The sequence below is a fragment of the Camelus bactrianus genome, chromosome 16 (assembly GCF_048773025.1).
Source record: "Camelus bactrianus isolate YW-2024 breed Bactrian camel chromosome 16, ASM4877302v1, whole genome shotgun sequence".
Classification (NCBI taxonomy): domain Eukaryota; kingdom Metazoa; phylum Chordata; class Mammalia; order Artiodactyla; family Camelidae; genus Camelus; species Camelus bactrianus.
The window spans coordinates 50,559,755-50,583,087 of NC_133554.1; the positions used below are offsets into that span (position 1 = coordinate 50,559,755).

Consider the following 23,333-nt stretch of genomic DNA (forward strand, 5'->3'; position numbering starts at 1 on the left):
CCAGGGTTATGTGGGTGTGGGGAATGGGTCAGGGTGGTCAAAGAATACAAATTTCTGTTTACAAGATGAGTAAGTTCTGGGGCTATAAAGCAGAGTATGGTGACTGTCACTGTATTATGTACTCACAAGTTGCCAGGAGAGCAGAAGGCAGATCTGGACAGTAGGTGGTAGTCACAGCTAAGCAGGTGGATTTTCAGTTCTGTTGCTTAAGATTTAAGTCTGAACTATTCTTCAGGTGGATGACTGTGGAAGGATGCAGGGAAGAGTTTGAGAAGAGAAAAGGGTATCTTCCTGGGCCTCTTTGTCCCCTCTAAAAAGGCAGCCCCTGGGACTCAGCATTCAACTAAGCTTGAGGGAGAGAAGATGAGTAATGCTTGAGAAAATCTTAGGATACTGCATGTTTTGGTTGAGTACTTCCTCTCTGATTATATGTACAATAGCCAGTCAGGGGCCTTGGCAGTCCTGGCCATACTTTTTTTAGTATGCTTAAGCAACCCACAGAGCATCTAAAAATTAATTTCCCATTAAGTGCAATGGGCATTGAGTGATTCCTTTGGGGTCCTGGAGAGCCTGTACTCCTATTTTAAAGTTGCCTTGTTTGTCACTCTTTTCAGATAAAAGAATATTTTATATATTTTTGCAGATATTTAAAATGCAGAACTTTTTTTTCCCTTCTAAGTGAGTGCTTATCAGAAGTTTCAAGGAACACACTGAGGAAAGAAATACTCAGTCCTAGCTTAATATACCTTGGCAGCTGATGTTGAATTCTACCTTCCAGTATATCCTAACAGGGTGGTCTTTTATGCTCCACATATTAATGTTGTAAGATCATGTGCCCCCCCCCCCCCCCCCCCCCCCCCGTTATGGCATTAATCTTTGCGGTCCTGGAAATGGACTTGCCTTTTAAGGCCACAACTGGTCACAGCTTTCCTGTGGAATTGAGGTTTTTAAATGGAAAATCTGAGTCGACTTTTTGACTATAGTGTTGGAAAAACACATGCCATGCTGAGAGGCTATTGTTTATGTTGTAGGAGTTGGTGAAGAGGTAGAAAGGAAGAAAAAAAAAACACCCTTTTTTCCAGGTGAAGAACAGTATAATTAAGGCCCCAACCCAGACATGTACCTCTTACAGAAATCCCAAATGTTTTCTCCCTAAATGGGACTGAGGAGTATATACATGCTTTAAGGTCATTTCATTTGCTTGTCCTCTCAAACTTCCACTGGGGCACATGACTCAGTAGGAATTGTTCTCCTGGAGTAGGGGACCAGCCAAAGTTTTTGTAAATATTAGACAGTAAATATTCAGGTGTTTTGGGCTGTTATAACCCCTTGACTCTGTTGTTTTATTATGAGAGCAGCCACATTCAGTGTGTAAACAGAGGGGTGTGGCTCTGTTCCAATAAAACTTTATTTCAGAAATAGGTGACGAGCTAGAATTTGGCTCCTGGACCATCCATCGTTGACCCCTGTCCTAGATGATAATCACCAGAGATGAAAAGCAGGTGATTCAAGTGGTGCTCAGTGAGGTGATTATGTTCTCCAAACATCCCTGGAAGTTCTAGATTAAATCACAGTCTTGAGCAAGGATGACTGAACTCAGAAAACCATAGTCTTGAGGCATGAAGTGTCTTCAGGGGGTTTGGAGACCACTGGTGATTGTCACTTGCCCCAGTGCTCCTGCCATATGTTCGAGGATCTCCAGGCCCAATCAGTGATAAAGTCCTCCCTTCCTGCACCTGGCTCCTCTTTTGAGAAACCCAGCCTGGGACTATGGTCTGGGAAATGATTCCATGGTGCCTCATATGCTCGTCCCCTGGTTGCTGTCCTTGCTATTCTTAGTCTATTGCTTATAGAAAGGACTGGTTCCCTCCCAACCTTTTGCAGCCTCAAAACCCACACAAGAGGGAGAGTCACACTTTCCATTTTCACATGCCTGCCGCCTTTCCCCTCACCCTGCCCTCTGGCTCTCACAGCATTTTCCCAGCCTGAGAATAAACTGAAAGATGCCTGCAGATTTCTTTTTTAATTTAAGACATCAGGTTATTGAATTCAATCACAGACCCAGACTACATCCACTGAGCTAATAGCCACCAGTGGAACCAGAGTCAAGATGGGGCTGGTAGGCGTTAGAAGCAGTCCTGAGACAATCTGAGGTTTGACAGGTCCTGTTTTGATAGTAGAAAGCTTTAAAGTACATTAAAAGATCTCAGATATTAAGAGGATGTGGGAAAGTGAATAAGCATGGTGGTAAAGCACTTGGTAAGGGTGCTGTGTAGCTGGTTAGTAATCAAAAGTAAAGCTGCTATTAATTTATCCAGGGAGCTCAAGACGAAGAACCCAGCATCTAGAGCTCCAGTTAGCAGAGTGGGTGTGAGGCTCTGGCTCCTCACCCAACCTGTACCTTCACGTGGGCAAGGGGGGGAAAACCTCTTTTCCATTTTCTGAGTCATGATACTTCACGGTGACCACCTACCTTCTTTGGAGCTTTACTTCTATGTTCCTGTCCCATTTACATTGTTTTCTAAAACTTCCACGGGTGGGCATTCAGTTTCCCACAGGGCTGACTCATCCAGCCCTCTGCCGTCAGGTTTAAAACAAATGTAATGAGAAAACCTACAGCTAGGCAACATGAAGGTTGTAAACTAAAATCCTCAAAGTCAAGGGAAACAGGGTGAGTCACCTACATGTCTGCGTGCAGAAATGCTCATACTTAGCTGCTCAGCTTGTCACTGAGAACACCACCACCAGACAGTCAGGGAGGTGGCCATGCTAGGTCAGTGGGTAGGTGGTGGCGCTAGGTTCTACCGGAAGGAATTGTCCTTTTTGGTTGGTTTGGTTGGTTCTGTTTCCGATGGGAGAACTGTGGATCAAGATCTACTTCTAATTAGAGGTATCAGGTTCGAGTGTGACAGCCAGGTATTTCCAGTAACAAAGTTGAGCCATTCAAGGGAGGATCAAATCACCCTGGCGCAGAGAAAATGTCTTCGTTTCCTCCAGAATTGTTTTGAAATGTGTGGCTTCCTGTATTGGACCCTGGCTGTTCCCCTAGGAAAGAGCAGGGCTTGATGTTTCCGTAAAGTTTACTTCATCTGAGTTGCATGAATAGACACTTTTTTTTTGCTTTTCAGTTTTTAATCTCCTAGTTGAGTTTTCTTTGCCCACACCTAGAGTTGGGCAGGCTGCATTATTTTCCAAAATGGATCAGATCTTCATCGAGAAACCTAAGTATAATTTGTGGCTGTAGATGTGGCTTACAAAGTAGCACTGTTAGCTGTTTCAGCCCAGACCAGCTTTCCAGTGTCAAGGGCAAGCAATGCCCAATTATTGTTCCACAAAAATTGTTTTCTCATTCTACCACCCATTTCTTTTTCTTTTTCTTTTGTTATGAGCAAGTATGATTTATCATGGACAAATAGTAGAAAAACGTTACTACTATCCATAGATAAATTCCTTAAGTCTTATGTCTATCACCCATCTCTTGAAAATTGAATGTTCATAAATCTATGAAATTTCTAATTATTTTACTACCGTATCTGTCTAAAAATGACTTTGTAGAGGACAGGGTTATTTGTAAATCAGAGCTTTGGACTCTGCTATTCCTTATATTTTACTATAGCTGGGATGTATATAGCTTAATTACATATGTATATTTTAAAGCAACAGATACTGCCATGGAAACAAAGAGATACCAAAATGGGAGGAGCATTAACTAAGCGGTATTTTTAAAAATTTTGCATTGCTAAATGTGTACTTAATTTGGGAGGGGGAAGGAAGAGTCCAGTTTAGCCCTAATAGGGATACTTAATTTGTTGACCAACCAGATTTGTTAATTTGCTAATCTCATGTACTGTCAGTGACAAATACTAATACCAGGTATTTTTCTTTTCTTTACCAGCAACATCCATTTTTCACTCTACACGAATCCAAAGGAACAGATGTGGCATCCTTTGTAAAATCAATTCTTGGAGACTAAAAACAATGGACTCAATTGGTTGACCCTCCTGTGGACTGGTGGGTTTATGGGGTGAAGGAAGTTCACTAAAGCGCCAATAACTTAACCCTGCCTCTCAGAAGGTTTTTCTCCCCATTTTCTTTTTTTTTTCCCCTACAAAGGGGGCCTTGGAATCTATAGTATAGAGTGAACTATCTAGATGGATGAAATATGATAAAGGCTTAGGACTTGAAAAGGTGATTAAATATTTAATGATGTGTCATATGAGTCCTTAAGCTTTTCAGACTTCTCTTGTTCTTTACAAAATGAATGCTTTGGCCCTGGTAAAAAAGGTGCTACAGTAGTGATGAAATTGTAAGTAGATTTGTAGTTTGTTCCACTTATTATTTTAATATTTATGTTTAAGTGCTTGGTTGAAAAGATTCCATTTTATGCAAGGAGGGAGAGACAAAAGACAAGGTTGGGTTGGCAGTATTTATAGGGTTTTTATTTTTTAAGTTCAATTGTGTCTGTGGTCCAGAAGAAATTATTTAATGTGCATCTTTAGGAGTATTATGTAAGTGTCACCCAGGAGCTCTTGTGAAATATCTATTTCAGCTGTTGTGGCTACTGCCATGTTCCTAAGTTTCTGCTCCAGCCTGGGTAATCACCACATATTCTGGTGAAGTGGCAAGGTATCCTGGTCATACTCTTTCCCTGAGTCTGAAAAACATAAAACCCCTTTTATCACAGGTCAAAGAGTCACAGATTTGGTTCTCTTGACATTAGTGGTATAGTATCAATGGAATGTGATTTGTGATGTGATTTTTCATCACCTATCTTTCCTTCTACGTGTGTGTGTATTTGATAAGTCACAAATTCTGCCAAATGGCTATTATAAATAACACCTATATTTAGTAAGGATGACATTTATCAGTCCTGAGGGGAAATATGTCAAACCACACAGAGAATCGGTGCCTTCCTCTGCTTTTGCCCCTCCTACAATGTTTAAGCCCCAAGGATTGCCTTTGTAGCTCTTTTTTTGGGGGGAGGGTAGTTGTTTTCTGTTCGATGAAGAAGCCTTACTGTACATGGAAAGGCTGCAATAGGAGAAAATTAAAGGCAGCCGGTAGTTCTTGGATATGGTAACGGGGAGGGTTGAATGAATTCCTAGGAATAGACAGCCACACTTCCACAGGCTGAGTTCGAGGCACCGCCTTCTCCAGCAGCGGATCACCCCACGGTGGGAGGCTGGCACCACGGTAGATTCCTAGTAGGCTGACGAGGCAACAAAAGCTGTTTCTCATGGCCAGATACACCCACAGGTTCTCTGATCTGGGGCTCTGGGTTCCTCGAAGGTCAAAGAGTTAACTGGTCCACAGGGAAAAAGACAAGTGATAACCACCAGGGAGCCCTGCTTTTGGACACTGTGTTCCTCCGAGGCTACTCTTACAGTACAAGGGCAGAGGAGTGTGATGAAAAAAAGAAAAGAACACACTGTTTCTTTCTTTGCTTCAAGTTCACAAATATGGAGAGAGGGCTTCTCCCTCGAAAACTCTTCTTTCCCTTTTAGATTTTTGAAGTCCAGTTACATCTTTTTCTCTGCATTTTCCCCTTGTCTTGACATCCAGCTCTTAGCAGTTGCCCAGAGTGAATGACACTTCCATGCACTTCTTTATTTTCAGTTCCAACCCAGACCTGTTTGATAAACATTAAATTCATCTGCTTTGATGCTACCTCTGTCCTCATCTTTCTCCAGCCAGATGAAGGGCATTATCCCAGTGATTATGACCATTCACTTTCCTACCCTTCTTTCTAAATTTGGAAGTTTCTCTGAGACTGAGAGAAAAAAAAATCACAACTGTTATTCATCCATCTTCTGAAAAAAAGAAAGCAGAAAAAAAAAATCTGAGGCTATTTCATTTCAGCTTTTGGTGAAATACACAAAGCAAAACATCTTTCTGGTCTGGGTCAGATGATTCTTACCTCTCTCTTGTTCAGTGTGGTTTCTACTTTGAAATATTCTTAATCAAGTGTGTTTCTCACATGTACACCTCTCCAGTTTGTGAGCCCAGGGCCCAAACTTGCAAAACAGTCACACTAGAGTACAGAAGGAGTTAGTCAATGGTTCTCAACTCTGGCAACACATTGGAATCACTGGGTGTTTGTGAACACTATTAATGTGAAGTTCCCAGACATTCTAATTTAATTGGTCAGGATAGGACCTGGGAATTGGTATTTTTCACAAGCTACTCATGTGATTTAGATGTGCATCAGAGTTGAAAATACTGATCTACTACCTCCTAAAGGGAGGTTGGAATACTGATTTGAAATTTGGGATACCGTTTCCCCCTAGAAATGATGTGCTACATGATGATTAGGTATCTTATGTACTGAAGTAGAATGGTTTGAGAACCTTATGAGTCTAAATTTTAGAATTTTTTTTAGAACTGTGTTATAAGTTCTAAACAACTAATTTAAAAATAAATATAGAGATGCATAAACTATATTTAAGTTGATGTAAGTTGGGAGTCTCCTGTATGTACATACATATGTGTATATGTATAGGTATATATGTGTGTGTGTGTTTGTGTGGGGGGAGAGAGAGGGAGGGAGGGAGGGAGGGAGAGAAAAGATAGCGCTATCCAGGGGTGATACTCAAAATATTTAATGTGCTACCAGCATGTACCATCTGAATACTAGCGCTGCCTATAATGGAGTCAGTATGGCTCTATAAAAGAGATCATACTCTTTTTTCCCCCAAATGTATTTGATTTGGTGTATTATAATTATCCATGTAATTATCCATATTATATATTGTCTTTATGCTTATAAAAAAAATCCATCTCTATATATTACTGATCTTAGAGGTGTGCCAAAAAAGTCATGTGAATGTCTTTGGAGACAATTTCCATACATGTGTATGTATCAATGAGTATTGCCCTTCAGAGCGGCCACCTTCAGGATTATTTATGTGAATAATGCTTCTAAGATATTTGTGCCACTTCTTTTTCAGAAAAGGCTTCAGAATCTATTTCTTCCTCTCTGCGTGTAACATATGGAATCATCATTTTATAATTGTTCCTTGTTTGTTTCTTTTTACAAAAATCCTTACCAGGAATTTTCCTCTTTGGTTTACCCACCTTGTTCAGACTTAGCATCAGGCTGTGTTTGGCAACTTCTAGAAGTAAAATTTGCCCTCAGTGCTGAAGTTTTACCCTTAAAACTTTTAAATGTCTTTTAAAAAGACCATGCCGTGAGTTCTGAAGATAATTTCAAGTACAGATTTCTCAAGAAAGTGTGTTTATTTTTAAGCAAAGTCAGCCTTCCTGGAATAAGTGTAGAGCCTCCCCAGATGGTGACTAAAGGAGAAAGAACTCACATAGGTGTATATAGTTGATAATAAAATATCAGTCAGATAATCCCTGATTTCCCACGTGGCACTCATGTGCCAGCCATGATTGAAGGCCCTGATGACAGCCCATTATTCTAGTGACTCTGTTTGGTCACACTGATGTAGTCAGAACAAATGGGCAGCTTCTATCTTGCTTATGCAATCTAAAATGGAAAATGAGTATTGTGTGGGTGTAGCTCAGAATTGTTTGCATTTTACAGTTCTTGCATATTCTCCACGCCTAACCCCAAAATGTATATGCCAGAGATTCCCAAACTTTCTCTGTTCAGGATGCCATTGATTGTCTTAGAAATTTTTTCCATGGTGCCCTGGGCCAAAATAAATACTTAATAGTTCCATTTATTAAGCAGTTAGGTCTACACAACTTAATCATAGTAGTTTGCAGGTTGTACTGCAGATGTGGCTGTGTCTCCCTCAAGAATGTACAATATCTTGTGGTGTCCCTAGGAGTTTGCTGCAGAACCTCAGAATATCTCAGTTTGGGAACCACAGATATATGTTACACTGAGGTTTGCACTGTCTACAGTTGGTGACCTTAAAAATGGAATTCTTGGTTACTCAGTCCCCTGCATCACTTCACTCTTTGTGTTTCACCATTATTATTGTTTTTGCTTGCCTCTGGTTGATTAGGATTTTCAATTGAGGTCCTGTCCTTCTTTGCTGTCCATCAGCCCTGCAACACTTAATGTCAGAGTCTAGAAAATGAAACCCTCATGAGCCCAAGCATTGGAGGAGGTCAGCACTGAGACTGATGAGGCACCTGGTTTCTCCAAATGCAATTGATTTAGTATCTCTGGAATATAATCACAAAGGAGGCAGAGAGGGCGTTTTCATAGTTCAACACTAAAAATGCTTTTGTTGACCAAGAGACTTCACCAACTCTGCTCAGAGAAACTACTCTGTTTCTCCCAAAGGCCTTGAACAAAACACGTTATCTTTGGCCTGAAAGGGTAATGGATACCTGCTTCTTAATTTTCCAACCTAAATGCTTTTTTAGCTATGCAACTCCTTCTAACCCTGAAGTAGGATTCATATATTTATAAAATTCATTGGAGCTGTTTATCAGATCTAATGAAATAAATTTAACCTCTATTATGCTGGGGATTTTGCCTTCTTAATCTATGACTTGTATGGAGATTTCTCGGCATAAAGGAATCTTCCATTTTATTGAACTAGCAAGTGAAAGATGCAATTTTCAACTGGACTCCTGAACATTTACATATTTAGAACGAAAATGCCAGAGTAAAATCTAGGAAGAGGAAGCTACCAAACCTGATAGAATGGGAAAAAAGATTTTACTTTAGAAGGTCCATGTACCTTTTGTCTAGGGCTATAAGAGAGAGAGAGAGAGAGAGAGAGAGAGAGAGAGAGAGAGAGAGAGAGAGAGTGTGTGTGTGTGTGTGTGTGTGTGTGGCACTGTTAAATGTGCTGGTAGCTAAAGATACTCTTTGGTTTTCTTTAGCTTTAACTGGGGTACTCTGAACTCGTTTCAGACTGTTGAAAGCTAGGACCTTCTCCCTAGCAAAGTGTATATTGTACATGGAATACATAGTTTTACCAATACTTTTTTGTTGTGGGAGAGTAGGGCTATGTACAATCCCATAGGATCAATAACCTCTGCTCTGTACAATGTGGACTGTGACATCCTAGACCAGGAATTGGCAAACTTTTTTCTGTAAAGGGCCTGATAGTAAATATTTCTGGTTTTGTGTGCCATGCAGTCTCCTTTGCAGCTACTCAGGTCTGCTGTTGTGGAGTGAAAACATCCATAAATGATATGTAAATGGATGAGTATGGTGCTGTGTTCCAATAAAACTTTTATTTACAAAATCAGGCAATGGGCCAGATTTGGCCCACAGGCCATGGTTTGCCATTACCTGTTCTAGACCATCAAATACAACACTGCAATTGATTAATTCTGTGTATAGAGTTCTTCCATTTAGTGAGTATTTAGCTCAGCTGCTATTGAGGCAGATGAGGAAGATGGACATAGGAAAATGAACTCTGAAAGGATGGGACTGTTCAGTCCCATGAAAATTGTCTCTTAATTTCCTCCGGTAAGTTTTCTTGCCCTGGAAGCCAATGGGACAATTTTCTTCAGATTAAATTGAGTCTCTACTTTTTGCATTTCTATGCAATAACTTATTTCATAGCTTGCAAATAAAAGGCACACTTCTCTGAGATGTTAACTACATTCTTTTCTCTTAGCTTTGCATTTTGTTTCTCTTTGTGGTGTGATTCGCATGCAGGGAAAAATCATGAACCCAGACACTAATCATTTGGTTTTCCTTTTCCCTGAACTGGGTCAGGATTTGAGAATTTGGGAGGCCATACTAACCTCAGAAGTAGAAGGCAGATAGAATTCTTAAAATCTTCCAATTTATCCACCTCACCTATTTGGCTACCTTTTAAGAAAGTGAGAAAGAATAGTTCGGCATCAAAATACTTGTTCTCAGGTGGACTTAGAGCTATAGGATACTTAGACCCACCCCTTGAGTACAGTCCCTGCCTGGTCTTGGAGGGAGGAGGCTGCTTCACCTTATTCCTTTTTTAAAATCATCAGTAAATTACTATCTTAAGGGGCCTATGCAAAATGCATCCTTCCTCATGTGACTAGCTTGAGTCGCCAGCCTCGGTTGAATTTCTGACCCCATAGCCTCTAGTGAAATCTCTGCTTTCTCTATGGGACCTGAACAATTGCATAATTCACTTTGCCTTCTGTCAGTAATTTTGCTGTACAGAATACTCTTTGCGTACAGAATACTATACAACTGCCATTTACTGAAGCTTTCTCTATTTTCTTCTTCTAGAACAGTACAACACATCTTCCTTAAAGCTACAGTCTCTCTATTATTCAGAAACATATTTTCCCTGCTGTATCTTCAGGCAAACATAAATTACACTTAGTATGATACCAGAAACTCCTTAAGAGAGCACATTTAAATATCTGATCTAGCCATTTACCTAAAAGAATGTTTTCTCTTCACCTAGGGAAACAAAACCTGAATTTCAGGGCCTTCAAAATGAAATTATCCTTCTGGGGGTAATTTCTGGGACACTGCCACGAAATACATCATTCACTACCTGTTCCTGGTGTCTGCAAAGAAGATGTGTCATTTTCCTAAGGCTTAGAGAGTCACTGTTTACAGCTATGCAAATATCATTCTACCACTGCAGGTTTTCTAGTGGAGCCATTTGCAATCAAGACTTAAGTTGGGGTTTATCTTTTCAGTTCCTGACCCAAACTCCTTTACAAGCAAAATTTCTCTAAAAAGCCTTTTTTTAAATATCTGAGGTGAAGAGGTCTAGGCTTAAGTAAAAACATAAAGCAAGATCAAGGACTTTATAATAGGGAATCTTTTTTAAAAAAGAAACCAATAGCACCTCATAACACAAATACATGTTAATAGAATTTAAAAATATCCAGCCTAGTTCCCTTGGACTGTCAGTATTTCGACATCACTTGTATTGCATTTGAACTAGGACACCAAGCCCTATTCTTGGTAGTTTACAGTTAGATTTTGGGAGATTTGCATTGTATTTCTTTCTTAGAGTTGTCAATATGGACAGATTTCACTGTGGGCCGTTAATCTCGACACATGGGTTTTGTCCAGGTTAACACTTTTGCAATTCTGGGATTTAGGGTCTTTTTTGAAAAATGAGGGTAATGCTTTTATGAGTTGGAGACTGAGCTCAGGGAAAGTACAGGACAGCTGAGGCACTTACTTGTGTCTTAACATAGGAAACAACCTCCTAAGTAATCCCTGAGGCTATGGCTTTGACCAGGCCATCACAGTCTTTTCTGTTTCCCTTGACTGCTTTTTGCTTGCTATTCCTCTGCTGGTTACAGATGGCCTGGGCTGACTTAATGCTTCTGTGGAAAGGAAATGATCCAACCATTTTCATATATCAAAAGTCAGAATTGGCAATTTTGCACTGGTCTTGTCTACATGGATTCAGTTGTTCTCAAATCTTGAAACTGTAAGGGATATCTGAGAGAACTTTTAGCAAAGCCCTCATTCAAAATAAAAGACCTGATAATAAAACTCCCATTTGGCCTTAAAAGACGAGCAGCTGGGTTGGATGTCTTTTCCTCTTAAGTCATATTCTATTGTCGCCAGAAATGAACAATTAGCATCATTTGGTCACTACAATGTTTGTATTGGAGTCTGCAAGCTATTTTAACAAAGCAAGTCAAGCCACTGCCTTAGGGAATTGTCACTGGACTTTGGAGTTTAAGGCTGAAAACTGATGTGAAATTATGTTTGGGGGCCACAAGAAAAGATAAATGCAGAGAGCAGGAACCCCATGGAAGAGCAAGCTGATAAAAGATGCAAACAGGTATACTCCTTAAATTATTTCAGTATTACTATGAAGCTGATCTCCTATGGGAAAACCCAACAAAAGCCAGAACTTTATTACCTTTTTTCCCCTTAAAAAATTGAACTATAAGAAGATTCAGAGAGCGGCATTGATTTGAACATCAGAAAATTTTCTCGTTTCCCTGGTGTTACTGATTCTACAGAGACCATCTATCCGCTCTCTATCTGCCTTGTGGGTGAAGAAAAATGAACACAAAACCAAGCCCCCTCATGTTTAGTTCTGGTGGCAAATGTCTTTAAGAAAGGTGGACACCAAAGGTTATACTTTTTCCACAATGCAGAGAACTGTGAATATTTGTAGAAATACACTACAAGTCTTCACCAGAAGAGCTAAAATTTATAATTAAAAAAAAAAAAACAAACAAAAAAACAACACTCAAAGCTGGTTTGAATTGTTAGAGGCAGGGGAAGAGTGGAAGAAGTAATGTTAAGAGTGGAGGGCACAGAACTTGCTTTCAGACTATGTTCATTGGTGCTTCTGGGGGTCTCTTGCCATGAAGGAAAAGGGACAAGAGTGTGATAAAGGTCAACCTTGCCTGTCTGAAACCCCTGTCAAACTCCAATCAGAATATTCAGCTACTAATATTGTTCCCTTTAACTGGAAGTTTCTATGGCAATTAAAGGCTTGGGAACTTAGGATGAGCAAACTGAAGACCCTAAACAGCCTATGAATTCAGGAAATTTTGTATCCAAAAATGTTGGTGTGTCCCTGGCTTTCCCTGTATTGAGTTTGTGAACAGGGCTTGGAGGCAGGAGGACAAGAAGAGAGGGTGTTTTAATTTCACTTTTAAGCATGAATCATTTGAAAGAAAATGCAAAAATCGATCTGTGATGGCTATTCATATCGATCCTTAAATTGGTTAGTTTTCCAAAGTGGTTGAGAGTCACCTGATCTCAGTGACAAGGAAGTGGTGTGACTGGGCTCTTGATGGGCAGTGGAATTTCTAAATTTCTACATTTACAGAGGCAAGAATTGTAATTTTTGTTCATTGACGTGTAAGTAAAAAGAAAGCTCTTTGGACAGTTTTGGCACAGAGAAGGGTATGATCTGAGATGCAAGCTAACAGTGACCATCACTGGGTTTTACAAAGGTTACAGGTGGAGAACAGTCATAGGCCCTTGGGACAGCCGTTGGAAGCTGAAAACTAAGGTGGTGCATCTGTCATGAACCAAACGCAAGGGATGCTTAGGTATCAAGCAAATCATATCAGGTGCCTTCTACACACTCACAAAGAGTCTGTGGTGAATTCTGTGGTATGTTTGCCACTAAACCAAATTTAACAGCTGGGGTTTTAGAGCAGCCATTTTAGAATGCTGTAGGTGTCCAAAAGTTACATTTGGCAACAATTTGTAGAGTTCTCAGCCAATCTCTGTGGGAAAGCCGCCCCAGGAGGTTTGATTAAGAAAATGCAGGCAACCCATCTGTCCCATTATCCCTGTGTTGGATTTATTCTCTGGTCTCAAATTTATTTCCTGAGTGGAGTGATTTTCTATATGAACTGAAATGAAGGAGTGATGTTTTAATAAAAATAGGTATTTTTAGAGGAAACATGTTTTCTTTATGTAATTAACTTTCACAATTGGAACACATTTCCTCTAGACAGAATCATCACATGGGCTCATTTAAAGCTGAAAGAGGTGTTAGAGATGTAGTTCCACAATCTGAAACTGTTTATTTAAATACGTGAACATTTTTCTATATATTTTGTGAAACTATGAATGATATCTAGATATATAACTATGATATGGAACTGACTATATGGAACTGAACTTCACAAGAATTTTAGTATGATAGGTGGGGTTCCCCAACTTCCTTTGTGCTTCAGTCTTATTGCTGAAAATGCTGCTTCCATTTATTAATCTGGTCTTTGAGGAAAAAAAACCCACTTTTTTTTCTTACCTTCTGTGAATTTTACAATAGGTCTTTTTTTATTTGTATATATGATTGATTGTTTTCCTGTGTTGCACCCCAAATTTGCTTCTAAGCCATGTTTATTGTAAAGACAGCTGTTGGGCAAGTGGGAACATGTCTGGTCTTTACAACCCCTTGATGCTAGGATGAAGCAATTCCATATGCTAGTTCGGAGGCCCCATTATCTCTTCCTGAAACCTGAAGTATTCTGAAAGGAGATCGGAGAGGTTGTGCACCCCTGTCCTTTGAAACCCATCTCCAATGCTGTGTCTCTGGAGAGTGTGCAAGAGAAGAATGACTCCCGCCTTGTGGATTCCCTCATCGACCGACCCCCTCATCTCTCCTGCCGTGTACAACATGCTGCTACCTTTCCCTGGTGGAATTCATCTCTTCTTCGTGGATTGCCATATCTTTTCTTTATGGCTGAGGGAGGCTGAACCATAGAGCATGGAATTCATTAGACGTTCGTAAAGTAAAAGACCTCTGAAGGATGTGGGTAGAATGTTTCCATGCCTTTGAGGTGCACATTAAATTTATGTGTTGGCCTTGGGAACTTTTCGCTCCTGAGCTACAGAAGGAAAGAAGTTGGGGGTATATCCTTAACTATGTGTTTTCCTATATGGAAATGTGTGTGTGTGTGTGTGTGTGTGTGTGTGTGTGTGAAGGGCAGCTTCCTCAAGGGGAAAACATGCCTTATCTTTGTATGGGGAAAGGAGAATTATGAATATCAATTGGTAACTTCCAGTCAAAACTCCAGTGTTGTATTGAAAAAATACCTATTTTGTGGGGAAGTGCGCCTTTTGTTGTCTTTACTGGGATAGCTTGGGTGGCCCTCATGCATTTTCATTTTAGCCTAGCTTTCCCATTATCCAGGTTGTGTGCATTATTGTTCTTCTTGTTTTTCTTTTGAACTACTGCTTATTGTAATTGGTGATATTATCTCAAAATCTTGAAGCCAAGGAAATAGCTAATGTGCAGGATTTGAGGTAGATACAAGTATTAGCGTTGACGTAGGCTGAGGTTTAATAGTTACCAGAAGTGTACTGAACTGAGGGATAATGTGGCTTTAAAGAAGTCATGGTTGTTTTTAGCATTGGGGGAAGTCCTAGGTCTTTATTCTTGAGAAATTCATCTTTTCATGCAAATACTATCGGTGGGGCTTACTTAACAGCCTGGATAATTGGCCTCTAGCAGTCAATAAACAGGGAATTACAATAATTGCCAAAGGTGGGGGTAATTTTGTCCTATAAAGTGATGAAAGTTCTAATCAGAGAACCTTGTAAAAAGCATAACTATCATTTCCCTCCTCTTTTCTGATCTACAACGAGCACAGTAAAGGAAGAGTTAAATTTCTGATGTGCCACGAAATAGTTCTTTGAGTCTGTGCTCTTGAATAAGGACATGGCTGAGATGTTGAACTACGTGACTGCTACGTGGTTCACATGGCGACTGTGCCGGCACCCCTCTCACCACCTCAAAAGGAAAATGAAATCAGGAGATTAAGTCAAACTTGGACTCCTCTGGGGGTGAGGAGCTGACACTTCGATTTCCTATCTCAGGATATTCTTCGGTTTCATACTGCTGCTGAGGAGGAGAGAATGAGTTGCAGACACTGTAACTGGTCTCCGGATGTTTGTGCTTATGTGCGTAAGACTTCACACCGGGTGTGTTGTGTTCCATGTCGCGTCAATCTACGAACTGACTCAAACAACAATTTGAAGATAGAGAAGATGGTGACAATGACAAAACACACCCAACCACCTCTTCCTGTCAACGTGCTTGCTATGACGTTCATGGCTAGAACAAAGAACCTAAGTCTTCAGGAGCCAGGTGTTCTCGAAAGATATGGTGTGTTGATCTCATAAGAAAATGTACAACCAATAAAAGACATTTTAAAAAGCACAGAGAGTCTGTATATTAATTAAGTTGTTCGTGGAAATCCTTGGTTCCTGAAATGCTGCTTTTATGGTGGTAAAAGTCCTGCAGGTAAAAAGCTTTGCTGGAAATATATATTCTCTTGTTCTCCTCTCATCTGTACTACCCCTGTACTACTTCCAAAACATAATGGAACAAAACATAACAGCATTGCAATCTTGAAGACTCATTAGAAAGTCATGTCATCTGTAGTGAACTTCAGACTCAATATTCTTATAGGCAATATTCCTAGGTTAGAAGTGAAGCCAATATTTCATTATTAAAATCAGATGGCTTGTGGTGGGGATGAGTCCAGATGGCTTAAAAGAGAGCATTGGTGGTTCAATGGTAGAATTCTCGCCTCCCAGATGGCTTAAGTGAAAAGATTAAGACTGAGACTTTTTGGCTTCCATGTGTTTCTGACACTGAACCATCTAGTTATTTGAGTTTTTCTTTGTCTTATACATAATGTTAGGAAATTTGCTTTACACCATCAAACAGTGCCACAGCGCAGATGTTCAGAGGAAGAAAATGTTGGTCCAGGTAAATATGATTGGGTCTTCAGAGTTCTCTGATTTCTCCTATAAACTTGTATCCACATTAGTCCAGTTTAGGGAAGAATTCCTAGACCTTAATTTTAAGTTTGAGTGGATTACCAGCTATATCTGGAGGCTCACACTCAACTCTCTTTTGCTTATTCCTTAAACAATTTGGTGTTGCTGAATTAGGAATTGACTCTTTTAAAAGTCCCAAGTATTTCACTTCAGTTTTACATCACTTCTTTAATTTTGTGGAATACAAAGTGGAGGGCTCACCTTACTTCTGCAGACATCATTCAAATGACCTTCCAACGACAACAGACTCTTTTATACTGATTTTGAAGTCCTTCTCCCCTTGGACTGCAATCCATCATCTTTCTTAAGTGACAAGCCTTCCTCAGCATTAGGAATTTTAAGTTTCTATAAGAGGTGGAAGTACACGGAGGTGGAAGGCATAAACAAACACAAGTTCTCAGGCATCATATGTGAAGGTTATTTACCCACTTCTCCATAGCCATTGTTTTCCACAGGGGTCTATAGCCATTCCTTATTTTCATACTTTAAAATATAAGATATTTAAAATATTTTTCTTTTGATGGGTATAATGCCCTCTTTCTTTGCATACCATCCGAATGACTCCCTGTTTACTCAAGATTTTGTAGGAAACTGAGTTAAAGTGGAAAATGGAGAAAGGCAATTGAGTTAAGAGCAAAAAAAAAAAAAAAATTTGTGATTGTTTCTTGCTGTTTTGGTCATCTTCTGTACCATAGCAAACCCCAAAGCTTAGTATCTTAAAACAACAATTCATTAGTCTTTCTCCCAATCCTGTGGGTTGACTGGGCTCAGCTGGGTGGTCCTTGATCAGCATCTCTCATGCAGTTGCAGTCAGGTAGCTGGAGCAAGAGTGACTGAGAGCCTCTTCACTCACAAGTCTGCTGCCTGGGCTGGGGTGACAGGAGCAGGATGGAATTGGGAACTAATAAGGCATCTCTGTCTTCATGTGGCCTCTCTATATAAGTAGCTTGGGCTCCTCACAGATTAGCTATATCTTAAAAGAATTCAGAATTCTTCCATAGCAGTTGGATTTCCCCAAAATTAGTGATGCTAAAGGTCCAGGTAGAAACTGAGGAAATTATATAGGGTAATTTCCACTGTGAATACTGGGTCATAGTTTATGGTGTTTCATGGTGGAAGCATCTTTGAAGAGTAGCTGTCATGCTTGGTCTATCTAACACAGTTAAAATATGCTTGGATCTTATTCCTTCTTTCCTAAATTGGTGGCCAAGAGGCAGTAGACGACATGTATTAAAATTAATGATGAAATTAGTTTCCTTTTATTATGCACAATTTTGTCAAGGAAAGCACTTGGGTCAAAATGATGTTATCCTCTAGAGAGTTAACCATCTCTGCCTGAAAGTCCTAAGCCATAGTTGGTATTAAAATGACACAGGAGAGAATTAAACTTTGACACTAATGACTCACAAAACTCCTGTTAGTACTTCCCTACTACTCCAGATGGTCATGATTCATAAATACTTGCTGAGTGGGTGCTTTCCCCTCAAATGGAAATAGCTTTGTTTTTTATTTTAAAAATAATACATTATGAGGAAACTTAGAGAATTATATGCAGGAAAATAAACATTATCCACAATCTGAGCTAATTGTTCATGTGTTCTTTAAAATATATTGTTCCAGACTATTTTACACATACACATACATGCATATAAAATCTTAATGGGATCATTACCCTCCTTACTTTCCAAATCATATCATAGGCATCTATGTCAATTCATGTAGATGGCAGCATCATTATTAATGGCTGCATAATATTCCAGTACATACACACACATATATAAATATATATATATTTTACTGCTTTATTTAATTGGTGGAATTTTTTTTATTTTCTTTTGATTGCTTTGATAAATATCCTTATTCTTAAATTTATGCATGAGTCTGATTTTCCTGGAAAAGTAATAAAGAGCTAAAGGACCTCAAACATCTCCAGTGCTGAACATCAGCAAACGTTTCACTTGTCTCAAGACAGCTCTCTCTTTCCACTACTGTGGTGCTCACCCCTCTCCAGGTTCAGCCTTAAACTAAGAGATCAGACTTATCTGGCAATAAACCCAAATTAGAAATTTGTAGTGCTGGGGCCTGCCCACACAGTGGCATCCTCTGAAAGGTATATTTCTTGAATAAGTTGAAGTGTAAGAAATGTCTTCCATGAATATCCACAGAAGAAGATATTAGCATGAAGCACTTAAAGGAAAGGTACGGAGCATAGGAACGGAATAACAGAATCTGCCTTTAAGAAGCAAATAGTTATTAAAAAAAAAACTTTTTTGCAGATTTGGTATAATGATTATGCAATGCCAGTAATAAGTAAGAGCCGAATTTCCCATTGGTCAGGTGGGTACTCTACCCATTGAAAACCAAACAAATCTTACTGAAGCTAGAACTCTACAAGCAAAAGTAATCATCATACGCCCAATGGGCATTTAGCTCCATAATCCCTTTTCAGATACGATGCCCCTTTGCTAGCTTTGAGAAACTTTGGGCTACCCTAGAATTTGCCTAGTGTGACCTTGCTCTTCAATGCCATAGCATCAGTGCCATCACCCAGGAGCTTGTTGACAATGCAGTGAAGAACCTGGAAGGCAACGCTATCCACAGGTGATTCATATTCACCTTGCAGTTGGAGAAGTAGTAGTTGTCCACCCATCTCATCCAATTTTGAAGTTTCAATGATCAGACCTAAAATGTTGCAATTCTTTCGACATTTACCCCATGTTACAGACAAAAAGAAGCCTCAGGAAGTTATCATCAGACTTACAGAGTGTATCTATATTGGATGAAGAAATATGTGTGTTAAAGTGCATTTAACTATATCAGCATCCTGATGTTTGGTTAAATCCAGGTTGCTCTTTTTTTTTTTTAATTGCAGGATTATCAAAAAGAAGTATTAGGAAGGAAAAAAAAATAACCCTTATGCTGGAACACCTCTATGCCAGCTATAGACAAATGTGTTTTATAGATTGGAAACAGAGGGCTGCTTTGGGAATGCAGAACACTGTGTAGGCTTCATAGCGAAGGAGGTGGAGGAGGTGGTGACCATGAAGCTTAGAGAATGACCTAAAAGATTTCTGCTTCCAAATTTCCAAACTCAGTGACTTCCTGGTATTATCTGGGCCTTAATGAGCCTCACCTTGGGTTTCCTTGCACTGCCAATGTAGTCAGAAACTTCCTTGGCAAGTGGTGATTCTCTGTCCCCCAAAGGAGACGGACTCAGAACTTAATGCTACTTGCCTAAGAATAGTCAGCTGAGCTCAGGGCAGCTCGTTTTCCAAATTCTTGAGTGAGCCTGTGGACCAGGAGGCAAAGAGTTGTTCTTAGACAAGAACTCTGCTAAACCACTTGACCTTTTCAACAGCTGCAGGACTGTTTATCAAGAACATGCCATCTCTCCTGGCTCCTTCAATTTGGCAGCCAGGGAAGTCAAGCCAGTGACATTGCGTGCATTAGAAAACATCTGAACAATTCACAACTTTCACCATAAAGTGGCTAAATTGGTCTCGCTAGTCAGATAGCGATCTTTGGATAGGCTATCCTCTCCTTGATTCATTCACTGGAATCAACATAAATACCGATTTGCCAGAGCCTCTGATTCCCTAAACTATAAAGAATAATCACCCAGGTCAGTTTCAAGCCACAAACCCACGGCAAGTGTCAACGTCTACCAATCGCAAAGGACATGAATTCTGTTCACGCATGTAAGCAATTTTTCAAAAAGGAAGGAGCCAGTAAGTTTTAATTTAGTTTATCTAAAAATTATGCTTGTATGCAAACATATCCACAATTCATGACACACTTTTGCAGGATAATCTGAGTTGAAATATGACTTGATAATAGTAATAAAATGGGGGAAGAATTATTTTAAAATAGTTAAAGAAATTGTGAAGCAACTGAGCAAGAGACAGAGCTTGAGTTGGTACTGAAACAAGGAGAATGGCTCCAGGCTAGAACCACGATGGCCATTTAAAATCCTGGCTGCAACACTTAACTAGCTGTGTGACCTTGGACACATGTCTTCAACTCTCTGTCCTTTGGTTTACTCCTTCTTAAAATGGAAATAATACGACCTACTTTAGAAAGTGCCTGTGAGAACTAAATGAAATGCAGCCTGTAAAGCACTTAGTCCAGTGTCTGCCACATTATTATCACTCAATAAGTTTTCCTAATGTCCTCTGATTAAATCCTTTCTCAACAAATACAATCAAGCAAAAATGCATATTAAGATAAGCAGGCAATTTCAAGTAATAAGGTATCTTAGACCATCCAGCCCCAGTGTATCACAATAATACTTGGCTTGTGTTGGCTGAACATGCAGGAATATACACTGAAGCCAAATCTCAGCGTCACAAACAGATGTGCATAGTTTTCAGTTTGTTTATCAGATTGAAAACTTTGTTCACCTCCTCACATCGGCAAGAAAACCAACATTTTTACTTCTGCAAACTCTGCTTTATGAGATTAAAACAGTGACATAACTACTTTTGAAATGGCAAATCCAATGTATTTTGAAATGAATTTTCAAGGTATTCATAAAGACTGAAACAAGATATCTCAGAAAAAAATGCAGGCTTGATACTTGTTTTTTCTTTTTAACAAAGATTAGGACACAGATAATGAAATACTATAAACTGCTGGAATATGCTTTAAATACTGAAAGTGTATACATAATTTTAAATAAAAATTTCTTTGCAATTTATCAAATACTTGAAAAAGCATTCTATGTGGATTGACACCTTAAAAAACATATATATATTTTAAAAAGTTGAAGTATAGTTGATTTAAAATGTTATGTTAGTTTCAGCAGTATAGCAAAATGATTTAGTTTTTTATATATACACGTAATATTCTTTTTCAGATTCTTTTCTATTATAGGTTACTATAAGATATTGAATATAGTTCCCTGTGCTATACAATAGATCCTTGTTTTCATTTATTGCATATATAGTAGTGTATATCTGTTAATCCTAAATTCCTAATTTGCCCCTTCTCCCCCCTATTCCCCTTTGGTAACCATAGTTTGTTTTCTATGTCTGAGTCTATTTCTGTTTTGTAAATAAGTTTATTTTGTATCATTCTTTAAGATTCCACATGTAAATGATATCATGTGATATTTGTCTGTCTGATTTACTTCACTTAGTATGATAATCTCAAGTCCATCAATGTTGCTACAAAAGGTATTATTTCCTCCTTTTTAATGGCTGATTAATATTCCATTGTATGTATATACCACATCGTTATCCATTCATCTGTCAATGGACATTTAAGCTGCTTCCATATCTTGGCTATTGTAAGTAGTGCTCCTATGAACACTGGGGTGAAAGTATCTTTTCAAATTAGAGTTTTTGTCTTTTCCAGGTATATGCCCAGGAGTGGGATTGCAGGATCATATGGTAACTCTATTTTTAATTTTTTAAGGAAACTCCATACTGTTCTTCATAGTAGCTGTACCAATTTACATTCCCACCAACAGTGTAGGAGGGTTCCCTTTTCTCTACACTCTCTCCAGCATTTATTATTTGTAGACTTTTTAATGATGGCCATTCTGACTGATGTGAGGTAATACCCCATTGTAGCCTGGATTTGCATTTCTCTAATAAATAGCAATGCTGAGCATCTTTTCATGTGCCTGTTGGCCATCTGTATATATGCTGTTATTCCACTTTATTCTATCAGAGAAAGCACCAAGCATATGTCAGTGGGAGGCTTGTGGTCTTTGATGCCATCTAGACCTGGGTTTAAATCTTAGCTGTACTGACTGCTAGCTTCGGGGTCTAGGAAAATTTCTTAAACATTCTAAGACTTAGTTTCCTACCTAAAAGGGGGAAAACACGAAGAACATTATGGAGGAGCTAGTGGGAATTTTAAGGATATAGAATAAGGAATCTAACACTGTGCCTGGCATATACAAATAGTCCTCGTTTTGCATGTGGTGATGTCAGTGATGCAAAATGAGGACATGGTTCCCACATGCACACATTTCAGTTAACACAGCACCATGCCCAGTGAGGACTGTCTGCAGTAAAATTTCAATATATGATAGCTCTATTTAATTTTGATACCTTGAAAATAAACAATAAGAAAACCTAGTTTTGCTTTAAAAAGAAACATATCTGAAACAATAACATTATGACATAGCATTATTTCATTAAATTCTTACAAGATGTCAGACAGGCATGCCCCACTGGTGCTCTCATTTTACAGGCAGAGAAACAGTGAGGCTCCTCACCCCTCCCCCATCCCTGGAGTATATGTTCTGCCCACTGTTCCCATAGTGGGAGCCATTTTTCAAGGATGCAGCCTTCAGAGAGCTATGTGTTGTTGAGACCATCAGGACTGAATATGTCACTGAACCCCATTAAGGTCTCTGTATAAACTTTTAAGATTCTGGTGGGTGGGTAAAGAGATCATCTTATTTTCCAGTGGCCAAGACAAGCCTCATGTGTAAGTTCCCCTCTTCCTAAACCTGCCACCTCTGTCTGGAGTGGCTACCTCTTTCCTTAGTCTCCCCTTGTCCTCTGTGTTCTAGACCCAGTTTCAGATTTCACCTAGGAAGCTCCTGAGGTTTCAAACTAACAAACAGAGACCTGGAAGGTCAGTAACTAGATCAAGTTCACACAGCCAAGTGGAGGTGCTGGACATCCAACTCCCTACACAAGGGGCTGGTCTCTATTGTGTACCTTTTAGATTTGCATTAAAAGAAAGAAAATGTTTTCTAACTTTCTTGACCCTGAGAATAATTCTTCAGTCTTCCCATTTTGTCAAGGAAACTAGTGGTAAAAATGGGCCAGTTTGGGGAGCTGGGTAAACCATGACCTTTGTGGCCTGAGTGGTCCAGAGAGGCAGAGGAAAGAGTTAAAGAAGGTCTCCAGAAGGTCTGGGACTGGTCTTGCCAGTCAAACCACAGGGGCTCTGTAAAAGGGTGGGATGAAGGGAGGTGGGTGGCAGATGTTATCCCAGTGGGCATGCAGCAGATCACCAGGACTTTAGCAGTTGGACTGGCTTTAAGATGGTTCCTTGTTGTTTTTAGAGTGGAGTCAGGCAGACTCAAGATTTGAGTCCTGGTCAGAGCTGAAGAAAGAGAATGTCAGTAGAAACCCAGACAGATGGACCAATTGAAGAGAGAGAGAATAGCAGGCAGCCTAGGTGAACTGAACTTGTCCCTGTG

General features: G+C 39.5%; 1 protein-coding gene across 1 annotated transcript in view; it reads left to right on the top strand.

Moving 5' to 3' along the window:
• Positions 1 to 15,542, top strand: part of MAP2K6 (mitogen-activated protein kinase kinase 6) — a 49,600-nt gene extending 34,058 nt beyond the window's left edge. Inside the window, 1 exon segment of the mRNA XM_010948617.3 lies at positions 3,896 to 15,542. Coding sequence (XP_010946919.2) covers positions 3,896 to 3,973 — 78 coding nt within the window. The 3' untranslated portion in view covers positions 3,974 to 15,542.
• The last annotated feature ends 7,791 nt before the right edge of the window (positions 15,543 to 23,333 follow it).